This window comes from Mycteria americana, chromosome 23, assembly GCF_035582795.1.
Source record: "Mycteria americana isolate JAX WOST 10 ecotype Jacksonville Zoo and Gardens chromosome 23, USCA_MyAme_1.0, whole genome shotgun sequence".
NCBI lineage: Eukaryota > Metazoa > Chordata > Aves > Ciconiiformes > Ciconiidae > Mycteria > Mycteria americana.
This window is the reverse complement of record NC_134387.1, coordinates 4742518-4755077: the sequence shown is the minus strand read 5'-3', so window position 1 is coordinate 4755077 and position 12560 is coordinate 4742518. Positions and strand designations below refer to the sequence as shown.

The following is a 12560-nucleotide window of genomic DNA, read 5'->3' as shown; positions in this document are numbered from 1 at the left end:
GTTTGTTAGAATTTCTCCTTTTTTCAAAAGGCAAAAGGGACTTTGTGCTTGTGTGCATACAACAGCCCAGTGAGACCCATCACAAAGCTAACGGCACATTTGGACACCAGTGTATTTCTACCATTGTAAGATTTCCACATGAAATTTTACAGCCCCATCAAGAAACTCTTTGTCCACCTACTAGTCCCCCAAGCGTATCAGCTAGAGACAGAAAACAGTATCCCATATCCTGTTACACAGGCTTGAAAGATGAGTGCGATACACCACTTTATCAACCTTTTAAGTGCATTAGTGACACATGACACATACAAGGAATCTGTGTAAGCATTTCTGTAACTTTATTGACTAGCTTTATTGCACACACTTATTGAAGCCTCCATTATTTTACCCACCCAAGGTTTCCATAATTATTTTAAATGCAAGTTAAAGATAACTTTCATTCCCATGACTTATTTTTTTTTTCCCCGTTTTAAATTTTAAGGTTCTGAATCACCCAAGAAAGACATAACCCCTGAATTCATACGTGTAGACCATGCGGCATTCAGGGAGCAAGCCAGTGGGTGCTCTGCAAGCATACTGATACTCTGCACAGAGAGAAACATCATAGATCATTAACTTTAAACCTCAGTGGTCACTGAATTAAATATGTGAGACTGCAATTTTAGCTCAGTCAATCATTGTTTACTCCATTGACCTGATGAGAAAGCTAGACTGCCTAAAAATCAGGCCTTCTTTTTCACTTCACTCTCTTCCTTTCCTGCTGCTTCTTTCTCTTCCTTCTCTTCCTTCTCCTCCTCACCAGTTTCCTCAGCAGTTTCCTGAGACTCCTCCCCTTCTTCAGCTGCTGTTTCTTCCCCTTCTCCTTCCTCTTCCTCACCCTCTTTGGCTTCTTCAGATTCTTCCTTAGCACCTTTGAAAGACAAAAAGAAATATTTCACATCTATGTACTGTTCCTAATCCCAATTTAACGGGAGCCAGCGTACCCGCATCCTTCAACCCCACACATGTGGATGGCAGCCAGCTAAACCTGATGGGGCTGGCAAGTCATTTTGCATGAGAGCAGGACATGTATCTAGGACTTGCAAGGGAGACCAACAAAACTACACAACCAACTATCCTAGATTTCAGAGGGAGTGAAACACTTGATAGGTCTTTTCAAAGTCATGGCCTTGAAAAATATTGACTGTGGACTCATTGCTTTAAGCCTTATCCAAAGACTTGAGTTCAAAAAGGAATCTTGCTGTTGCTCTCCCATTGCTCTCTTTAGCTATAATTTCATTATAATTCATCTTTACACTAATAAACTCCTAGAATAGTTTAAGGGTAACCAATGCATTTCAGATATGTTTAGGTTAAATCCTTCAGAGCTATGCAACTGAAGTCAGGAAAAGCAACTCTGGATAACATTCCTTTTACATTTTCTTTAAAATGCGACTTTGGTAAATAAATTACAGCACAGAAAGGAAGTGGCATATACTTTGCTTGAACAAGAAAACTACATAGACCTCAGAGGCAATAGATATTGCTATCCACTGAACCCAACAGTTACATCCACAGACATCAGCTGGATGTTCCTATTATCATGGGCTACTCTCTGGGAATTAGTATTTAGCTCAGGATGTCCTTGTTCCTTCTTTTTGAGGATGTCTGTAATAGCCAAGTACTATTTGCTGCCATATGAATACAACATTACAAGCCGTTAAAGTATTAGCATTCTTGCTTTTGGAAACTTGAATGGAAAACACCCAGTGATTTCCAAAGGAGTATAATTAGTCCTATAATCTGCCTGATACTGAACATTAACCTTATCTTCCATTCAATATTCAGGCTTTCCTGCTTAAATGCTGTGTGCTTAATCCCATGGTCCTTTGCTCATGTGAGCAGACAATGAGAGGGGTCTAATCATTAGACTTAGTCATCAGCATTTCTGGGTTTTACCCCATGTGAGCGGGGTGAAGCATGAAAGAGAGGGATTTGAAAGTAACTGTAAGTACCTTCCTCCTCTTCTTCAGCCTCTTCACCTCCCGCTTCTTCCTCACCTTCCTCTTTCTCTTCCTCCTCACCTTCTTCTGCAGGGGCTGCCTTGGCTTCTGCGACTTTAGCAGCCTCAATTGTTTCCTCTATTTCAATCTGCTCTTCCTGGACATGACTGGAGTAGTACGTGGGGAAGGAACGGGTTGTCATCAAATAGGAGCTGGATTGGAGACCACTGTAGGCAGACCTGCCAAAAGTCGGGGCAGCCTGGGTGTAGCCACTGGTGATGCTCCCCACACTAGTGAAACTGAGTCGGGTCTCTTCGCCTTCCAGCAGTTTCCTAGCAGAAAAAAGCAAACAGAAATGACTCAGTTATGCTGCAGCAGTATTCAGCAGATTCAGCTATGGACCAACACACTATTATGCTTTGAGCAGCACAAGCCCTAGAGACTGCATAGAGAGTGCAAAAACTAGCCCATAATGAATATCTATATGGCAATGCTACCCCATCTTCTTGGAATAATGTAAAAGTTTGAGGTGTGTGTTACTGGTGAATTAATACTTTTCCTTGTTAGAAGAAATAATGGGGAAAAACCCTCTAGGATTAGGTTTCTATAGCAGGTGAAGCTAGAGGTGTATTTTGGTAACCTGTAGGGTTGCAGAGAACAATGCAGATGTAATAATCTGATGTTATGTTTAGCCAAGGTTTATAGACAACCTTGGCTGAGGTTATAGACAACCAAGACAAGGTTTATAGCCACCTTCTCAATATTCCCCCTTGTGGCATTCAGAGAAACTCCATTTCGGCATTTGCCATTTCTAACAGTATCCAGGACAAAACATGAAACAGCTATTTAGCAGCAATTCTGCTGTAAAATATTTGCTTTGCAAATACTTTACAAAGGAGATTGCTTCTGTGAGTTAGAAACAAAGTTCTTAAAAGCATGTAAGGGATTTCCAATTTTGAGAACGCAGCCATCTGTATTAAGAAGTTCCAGTGATACAAAATCTCTTCACTGGAAGTACAGAACAGGTATTTTTATCTGTAAAGATTGAGAACTGAGATGATATATTGCCAAGCTAAGAGTTCTGTATGCATATACATACATACTATTAGACTTGCTGAAGCTTGCTACATTGAAGATGTTGCTTTAAGCAAGTATTTTACCTCCAAACCACTGCTTCTTCCAATAGCAAGACAATGGAGAAGACCCAATTAAACCCTTGACACCTATCTATGAAAATTTCTGCCGGCGGAATGATAATTAAAATGAATTCTCTCAAAGAGAGAACGGGAACCTGATCCGAGTTGCGACTTACTAAAACATTCCCCCCATCATACCTGTATGCTGCAATTTCAATGTCCAGGGCCATTTTCACATTGAGCAGATCTTGATATTCCTTCAAGTACCGGGCCATTTCACTCTTCGTGGTTCTCAGCTCATTCTCCAATTTGTTGATTGTATCCTGTTGGAAGTAACAATATTGACAGCGTAAAATTCTTAATTGTCCCATGTCTAGCAATAATACCTCGCAAGGAATTTCTCCAGTCCTATTGACTTAATCTTCCTCTAGCAGAGAAAAGGAACAGCTCCAACTCCACCCTCAGCCATAAAGGCATCATTTACCAAATCCCACCTTCCCTGGCAGGGTTTTCCCAACCCCTCTATCCACACCCTATTATTCCATCCCTATTTAATGTTAAGAGCCCAATTTTCTGCTATCCAAGGACTAAAGCATGCATGGCATTTGTGTATCGCTTCATTTGGGTTTTAGCCTATAGAGGCTTTTTCTAGTTTTAGCTTAAGGATATTTTTTTATGACGATATAGTTAGGGCTTTCTCCATATATAGATAAATTGCATCTCATGCATTTGCCACAGCGGCAAATGCCACAGAGCTATCTCCGTGGCATTCTGCGTTATAATTTTATGATCCCTTACAGCTGGATGTGCAATATAGCTATAGCGTGAGCTAGAGGCGATGCCCCCGTTCCCAGGATGCCCCGACAGCCTCCCCCTGCACACCCCGACCGCTCACCTGCAGGGCGGAGATGTCGGCGCTCTGCTTCTCTTCCAGCTCCTGCAGCTGCTTCTCCAGCGCCTCGTTCATGCCGCGGGTGGCCTCGATCTCCAGCGTCTTGGCCTTGAGCAGGCGGCGGCTCTCGGAGACCTCGTCCTTGGCGGCGCGGACGGCGTCGGTGTTCTTGGCAGCGCTCTCGCTGAGGACGGTGAAGCGGCTGCGGAACCACTCCTCGGCGTTCTGCATGTTGCGAGCCGCCAGCTTCTCGTACTGAGCGCGGATGTCGCGCAGGGCGGCCGAGAGGTCGGGCTTAGCCGACACGTCCATCTCCACGGAGAGGTGCGCGTACTGGATCTGCGCCTGCAGCTCCGCCAGCTCCTCCTCATGCACCTTCTTGAGGAAGGCCAGCTCGTCGAGCAGGCTGTCCACCCGCTTCTCCAGCTCCGCCCGCGCCAGCGCCGCCTCGTCCGCGCCCTTCCGCACCTCCAGCAGCCGCGCCTCCGCGTCCTCCCGGCTCAGCACCTCCTCCTCGTAGCGCGCCTGCAGCCCGCGCAGCGTCTCCTCCAGGCTCTCCCGCTCGCCCTGCAGCGCCTGCTTCTCGCTCGTCGCCTCCTCGGCGGCCAGGCGCAGCTCGCGGATCTCCTGCTCGTAGAGGGCGCGGAAGCGGGAGGGCTCGGCGTGCTTCTGCCGCAGCACCAGCAGCTCGGCCTCCAGCACCTTGTTCTGCTGCTCCAGCTCGTGCACCCGCTCGATGAAGCAGGCGAAGCGGTCGTTGAGGTCCTGCAGCTGCGCCCGCTCCTGGCTGCGGATGGACTTGAGGTCGTTACTGATGGCCGCTACCTGGCTCAGGTCGAGGCTGTCCACCGAGTGCAGGAGGGAGCCCGAGGCGCTGGAGGTGGCATAACTGCGCCGCACCGACACCGAGGAGACGGGCGCCGACAGGCTGGAGTACGCCGAGCGCGCCGAGCTGTAGCCGCCGCTGCTGCGCATCGCCGAGACATGGAGCCGTGGGCTCTCGGCGTACCGCCGCTTGTAGGAGGGGAAGAACGGGTCGTAGCCGTACGAGCTCATAGCTGCAGGGGGCCAGCGACTGCTCTGCGGAACGCCGCTGCCCGACCGCCCCTATTTATCGGCGGGGAGGGCGGGCAGGCGCAGCCGCCGGGCGGGGCCGGGGAGGGGCGGGGAGGAGCGGAGCGCCGCCGCGCTGAGGTACGGACCGCTCCGCGCCTCGCGTAGTTCCGCGCCTCGCCGCGGGCTCGGGGGGCTGCGGCAGGGCGGGTTGGTGCTGCCTGTTAGCGTGCTCTGGCATGGCCCCATGGGGCCCGTCTCGGACCCGCCTCGCTTTGTCCTCGCCTCAGGTTCTATTCGAGCCCACCTGGGGCCTATCTCGGGCCCCCTCGGGGCCTGCCTCAGGCAGCCGTCGGGCCTAGCTGGGGCCCACCTCGCCACAGGCCTCCCTCAGGACTAGGTGCTGCCCCCCTCAACCTGCCAGGGTTGTGTGTAACTCCCCTCTTTCCTCATTTTCCATTTCCCTACAAGCTGCCCTGGCAGAAACCCCGGAGAGGTTGTTACAAACCCCACGTTGTGGCTGGGATCTTGGGCCCCGTGCCTCAGTGAGCTGGGGTGCACACTGCCCTTGCTGCGCCTCAAAACTCCCTGACCGCATGCATATAGATAGCAGGGTTTTTTCCTTCAATTTGCAGTTCTCGCAAGGTGTGTGTGCTTGTCGAGCTCCTGCTGGCCTCAGTATATCCTTTGTTACAAGTGGTTCCTAATAACCAGCTAATTAAGTGAATGAAGAAACAAATACGGGGCGTGGTTTGCACTCCTAGGAGAATACATTAATACCTAGTTATCTAGCTTTGCTTCCTCTGTTCCCTGATATTCTCTAGAGGTAAGTCTGTCGGAGACTCGGACTGTATGGACTGAATATTTATTCTTGTGTAATCTGGCTAATACAGAGACTAAAGCTGGACAGCTGCATTGCAGCTACCTCTGACCCACGTTATTAGCCATTGGTTGATTAAAACAAAACAGTGTTTATGTTGTGAGATTTATCAGAGATTTATCAGAAGTAAGCTAGGAATATACTGAGCACAGACTTCACTGAATGCTCAAAAAGGCAATGCTAATTTGTCTCTCCAAGTTAGAAGGGCAAATACATTACAAAACAAACTCTTCAAAGTTTTCTTGGGGAAGTAATAAACGTAGGTGTGGGCTGGGGGACATTTATTAAGAGAGAGATACCACAAAAATGCTTAGTTGCTTCCTAAAGAAAGGGGAAAGACTTAGTAGTATACATAAGTTAGTCTGTATGCCTGCCACTAATTGCAATGGTACTTAAGTATTTCTGGCACAAAGATATGTTTGCTTAACACTAGTCATCTACTAAAGGTAGAGCAGGGTTGATTTAATCATGTTTCTTACTATCTTCTAGTGATCTCAAACAGAACATCACCTGTTTTGTGGTATCATTTCCATATGTTTCCGGATACTTGAATATGAGGGATATTAAGCTGTGAAGGGCAATGGCCTATGAGAGGTACAAAGCTGCAGTCTCCTTTCATCTGAGCTCATGCTAGATGGAATGAACTGTGCTAAGAGCTAGTAAAGGCTTCTGTGGCACTTTATCACAGTAGAGCTGATGAGAGATTTTATTTTGCAAATCCAAAGCGTCCCCATGAAGATCAATGGAATTGCTCTTGATTTACAAGCACTGCAAGTGAGGCTTCTACTCAAAATTTTATTTAAAATCTGTGATTTAAATTTCAGTAGCAGTTGCATTCACGCATGTTAAAACAGCTATCCATTATTCAGACATTGAATAGGCAAAGTACAGCAGCTCAGGTATAGTTTTATGTGCTAATACATTTTAGCTTTAACAGAAATTGGTTTTGAATTCTGCCCAAAAGAGGTAGCTTGTGTAGCTTGCAGAGCACCCTGGGAAGAAATGAGCAATATCGACATTATAGCAGATGGAAAGATTCACAGCGGGCTTGGTCAGAGATTCAGTGAGCTAAATGCAAATTGTTCTGGGATACTCCACTAAAGCAAACTGGCATACCTTGTTTCATGCCAATGGATTTATGCTAATCTCCCCTACATTCAATTTGAGCATAAGATTTCGTTATTAATGGTATCATTTATTATGCCATGTATTAATAAATGAATATACCTCAGCTTCTAAAAATAACTCCACTTCATATCCCAGGAAAATAAGCTTTGTAATAGTAGGCTGTTAATACTCTTTCTCATAGTTTTTTAGAGAGGGGAAAATGATTGGAGAACCCCTTCCTCTCTGCCAGCAGCGTGTGCCAGGAAGATGGGAAAGTGTGTCTGCAGACAGCCCTGCAGTGTTGAGTTTCAGTGTGACTCAGAGGTAAGGATGAAGCTTTGTTACTATAAGGAAAAGAAAGCTACTGCTGAAACTTGTATTTCCAGGTACAGGGTAGTGCTGACTCTGATTTCCCCATTCTCTTTGTCTCCCTTTTGTTGCTTTTTGCCATAATGCAGAGTATAATCTAGCCCCTTGATATATTATTGTTAGAAAAATCATTGAAGTAGTAGTGAACAGAGGAACAGGATAAAGACTGGCTTCCAACTCGAATGAAATGGTCGGTGTCATTTGTCTCGTCTTTGTTTAAGACCACATTTAAAAAGGCAGGCAGGCAGTCACTAGAGATGAGCTGAGTCACCCAGCAGCTTAGCATTGTATCCCTTCCCATCTGCTGAAGCTAAAGCTGCTCTCTTGCTGTTTTAGTTAGGTGCGAGTGTCATGATTTCATCTAACAAACCTTTGGTAGAAGAATCTCAAGGCCAGGTTCACCCCTTGAAAACCTCCCCTAGGTTGGCTGACCTAAATAGTGTAGATTATCATGCTGAATGATACAGACATAACAGTAATGACATGATAAAATGGCAGCTATGCAGTCACATACTACTGCTGCATAAGCAAAAGCAAGCAACTCCATGGCAATACATTCCTGTTCGTGCATTTTCCTCTGTTCCATACTGTGTAATTAACATCTACTGAGTCTAGGAATGGCATTTCCTCAAGGAAGGGTTTAGGTCTCAGCCTTGTGCTAGGGCCTCATTGAGCACCAAGAAGTTACCTGAATGCAACCAGAGTCAGTGAAAATTCCCCTATGCTGCAAAACACTTGGGCATTGAAGCCTAGTGGGGTTTGCCTTTTTTTTTTTTTTTTTTAATCACAGAATGGTTTCCCCAGCAGAAAGCATAACAGGTATTGTTTGGGGTTGAGAACATGGCACAATGAAGTCTTCATTGTCTGCTCCTGAGTTTTATTTCAGAAGCATAAATAGAGCTGTACCTGCTTAGTTTGAACTTGCGCAGAAATTGAACAGTCCTAAGTCAGAAAAACAAAAGCATTTTTTGTACTTGTTTGGTTTTTTTTTTATTGATTCTATTCCATAAAGGCACAGCTCTGAGAGAGCGGGTAATCAGGCGCTTCCACTATTGAAAATGTTACGTAGCTCTGATGTGTTGTGTAACATCATCTTTTTAATACAATATATAAAATGAGATGGTAAGAGCTGATCTATGCATGGTACCTGTACTCGCACAACAGGCAGCTGAGAGATACTATACATAGTAAAGTATGATTAAGCAATTTCCTTTCCCAGTGTTCTGTAATTGTTAATAAATTTACTGCAAGTTCAAAAATCAATATATTGGCATTCAGTGGCATCATGTTTTATGCATTGATTGATTTTTATTGATAAGATTGATCAGAGCAGTTCTGAAGGAGAAAGGGGAGAGCTGGAACAGGTCCACTGTAGCAGTCAATGCTTTGTGCCAGTATTTAGTGCTATGGGAATGCAGTAAAGCATGCCTACGGCCGAGCTGTCCCTATAGGTCTCTTTATTGATCTTACCACAGAGAGGTGTGTTGCAAAAACTGAAAAAGACAATTCTCATTGAAGCCCCTGGGAACTACATCTGAGAAAATTCTGGTTCACGATTTTGAAGTTGCCCTACAATGCTTTCTGTGTTTACAGCTGATTCTTTCTTTAAAACTTCTAGGAGGGGGGGAAAACCCCAAAGAACTTTCTTTGGGGTTTATTCTCATGTGTGCTAGAATTTCTGCATCTGTCTAGGCTGTTTTTAAGTTTTGACCCTACGCTGAACACACTTGAAAATTGCTGTTGTATGTCACTAATACTCCACCTATCAGGGAAATATTTTGAAAGTCAAAATAATGGGTCCCGTTTTCTTTCCCTTGTCCCGAAGTTAGGAACCCAGATCTTATGGTCTAAAATTAAAATTAAAAAAATTAATTTTAATTAAATAAAAATAAAAATTTAATTAAATTAAATGAAATCTAAAATTAAAATCTAAATTTAAATCAAAATAATCTAAAATTAAATCAAAATCTCTTGAGTTGAATTGAAATGTGCAAATGAAAATACTCTGTTCTACTTAGATTCTCTTAACCCTCCTGCATTTTTCTTTTATGAATTGGAATGAATCTTACATTTTAGGAAGTCTGCTTCCTATATTCCAAACAGCCCTTTTAATATGAGACAACACCAACATGAATTGTCAAAGCCCATGTGGAATTTTGTCTGCAAGGACTGAAATACAGTATCTGGAAGACACAGAAGAAATGCTAATAAAAATTGAATTTATTTCTTTTGAACAGCTATTTGCTTTGTTTGTGCCATATATAGTAAGTGCCTGAGCAGCTTTCATTATTTTATTATCGCTTACACCAATTCTGTTTTGCTGCGCACATTAATGTTAATTTGCTCACTTTGAGTTTGTTCTGTCTGTTGATTGCAAGAGCTAGAGGAAACAGCCAGCCATTTCTTTCATCTGAGCTCTGTCAATGAATGCTTAATTAGAAGATTCATTAGCTTTGTTTACTCTTTGGATCAGGACTCCAAACTAGGCCACAAAATCTGATGGCAAATTCCTCCTTGCAGTTTCAAGGGTTAGTTCTTAACTCACAGAATCAATGAAATAGATGTTCTGCTTTTGTTTGATTCCAGCAATTAAACATAAACAAAAAGGTTCTTGGACAAGTAAGGTAAAACTCTCCTACGTCGCCAGCTGCAGAGCAATGTATATAGTTTGAAAAAGCCCACTCAGCCCCTTTTGAAAGAGATCACTTACTCATTTGCAAAGTCTCATTGCTTTGTATGGGTCCTCTGCCAATGTGGGAAGTAAGGGGTCAAGAGACCGAGGGCCACATCAGAAGCTTGTTGTAAGTTGGCACTGGGCTGTAGGCTTCACTGAAGTCCTGCCACTTCAGGCTACCTGACAATCTGAGCTTCATCTTTTCCTTTTGTCTCCTTTTGAGTGATCTTACCTGTCTTAAAGCTGTCACCTGAAAAGTGGTATTTTATGATGCCATAAAATACAAAAGAATAATTGTGACAGTTCTCAGCTGAATCAACTTCTGATGAATTGCAGCAGAGATTCCTTCCCCCCTCACGTGATTTGGTGAGTTACAGAACACAATTCTTATTCATTAGTATTAACTCATCAATCTTAATGGTTGTAACATCCAGTTTACACTGGATTGTGCAAGATTGGAGTCAGTCAGTCATATCTTATGGTACACCATAGGGCAACTGATAGGCATATTGTGTAGGTATCCCATAGCAGTAACACACTGGGGTTGGAAGAAAGCAATAGAATCAATGTCTGTCTTTTTACCTTGCTGGCATTTGTAACCTCTAGCACATTTTTTTTTCCCCTTCCAGTGGCTTATCTAAGTCACTCTTTATATTTTTTATTTTGGTTTTGGAAACCTTTTTCGCGACATTAAAATATTCTTCACAATGTGGTTGTAATAGTTTTCAGTCTTCAGTGTTTATGAATTACTGGTCTTACCCAATTCCTTCTCAAAGTAATATTAAATTGAAGTGAATGCAGCTGTTTCAGCTGCCTGAAAGCAGAGTGCTCTGCCTACATATCTAATATACAGCAAGCATAATGATTCAGATAGAATTTTCACATGTCCCTAAATGCCCAATTCCCATTGAATCCCAAAGGAATTTGGACACAAAACTCCTTCAAACTCCTTTGAAAAATTACAGCTTGTTACAATTGTTTTTGCAGAAAAAGATGAGTTCCATGCCTTGTGGCATGCATGTGTCTTTATCTATAGGGGCAGCTGAGTATGTATGCCTACAAATCTGCGTTTCCCTGTGCCATTATACAGTGGTGGTTTCTACTTACGGTCTGTACTCATGCATGGTAAGCAATGGACTCAGTTAAAGACCTGAGACATTCTCATCAGTACAGTGAACTACCTGAACATTAAGGAACAAAACCAAAGCAAACCCTAAGCATTGGTACGCCCCAAAGAGTTGCTCTGGGAAAGCAGCTCTATGACTACTGCAAAGTTTTAAATGCTCAGTGAAAATAACTATGTATATGTATTTTTGTTTGAGGGACGCATGCTGTAAGAACGTGTGCTTGAGCAACTGTAGATGATAATAACAGGAGAAATTTAATATCCCTTGTATTTTTGAAGTTGAATACTCACATCAGCAGCAATATCCAGAGGCAGGAGTGTGCTATTTCCCTGTTTTCCCATTTCTGCTGACCACATATTGGCTGTGCCAGCTGAAGTTAGTTCTGTTGGTGACACAGTGGGTAGAAGAGAGGAGACTGCATTTACAATACAGCTGAGAGCATATGAAAGGCTCATAATGCAGTCAGAGACTCTATTTCCTTCCAAAACCTTTCCAGTATGAATGACAATAAAGATAAAATGTAGGTCAAAAGGGTATTTATTTGTGGACTGCATGCACAATTAAAAGGCAGAGAGATCTTGTATCTGTGGTCTGCAGGGAACTTCAGCATAGTCTGAATTCCTGATTACCAGTATACGTTCTTCCTTTGATCACAGAATCTGGATGAACAATTGAGGAATACTTTCCCTATAACTCAATTAAACCTTTCAGAGATTTTTGTCCTTGCTGCATATGCAGCAATAAAATTTATGTGGGCTGTACACGAAGTCACCTTTACCTTTTAGTATGTGTATAATCTTCCCCCACGCACATGTGCAAGCATTTCTTAGCAAGATATAAGCATCCCACTATTTAATAGTCTGGCATGTACTGCTGACCATAAAACACAAAAGAAAAGTGAGCAATAAAACTGTCTGACTGTTGTACTGCAGTGTGGTGACTGGTTAAGTTTCACAGCAGCGAGCTGAAGTTGCTCAGCTCTGCAGTATATGAATAAAAATTACTAAACTTCTGCAGCCAGTGCACCTAATTTCCTACATCAGATCTTCTTGCATGTATCAGCTTCTTGGTATTATATTTGGTTATTAAGGATGATAGTCAAGGATTTATGCATATGTGGGATGGAATATGAAATGCAGCCTATCGCTCTGGTTTTACACTAATATAATTTAATTGAAACATTTGCAGAGGTCTGCAGGGGTTTAATCTCTGGCACTACTCCTCCTAGAGGGAAGATGGCTTTGCACCACTCTAACGCATAGATTAAATTATAAATTATACAGCCTGATTGAGAGGCTCTCATGGCATACGTTAGCTGTGAGAATTCAAGTGTTTTCTTG

At 43.4% G+C, this 12560-nt stretch overlaps 1 protein-coding gene across 2 annotated transcripts; it reads right to left on the bottom strand.

Moving 5' to 3' along the window:
• Nucleotides 1-315: 315 nt before the first annotated feature.
• On the bottom strand, nucleotides 316-5102 carry NEFL (neurofilament light chain). 2 transcript variants are annotated; one of them, XM_075523536.1, is made up of 4 exons: nucleotides 4014-5102; nucleotides 3317-3441; nucleotides 1995-2314; nucleotides 316-910 (listed from the first exon to the last, which is right to left on the bottom strand). In XM_075523536.1, the coding sequence occupies exons 1-4, from the start codon at nucleotides 5064-5066 to the stop codon at nucleotides 723-725; spliced, it is 1686 nt and encodes a 561-aa protein (XP_075379651.1). In that variant the 5' UTR covers nucleotides 5067-5102; the 3' UTR covers nucleotides 316-722. The 2 variants fall into 2 exon arrangements, with proteins under 2 accessions (XP_075379651.1, XP_075379653.1); XM_075523538.1 differs by having other exon boundaries at nucleotides 2064-2314.
• Between the last annotated feature and the right edge of the window lie 7458 nt (nucleotides 5103-12560).

Coding starts and splice junctions, on each gene's coding strand:
- NEFL (XM_075523536.1), bottom strand. CDS start 5,066: ATGAGCTCGTACGGCTACGACCCGTTCTTCCCCTCCTACAAGCGGCGG. Junction 3,442..4,013: donor CCGACATCTCCGCCCTGCAG/GTGAGCGGTCGG, acceptor TACTTCCAACAG/GATACAATCAACAAATTGGA. Junction 911..1,994: donor GGCTGAAGAAGAGGAGGAAG/GTACTTACAGTT, acceptor TGTCTTTCAAAG/GTGCTAAGGAAGAATCTGAA.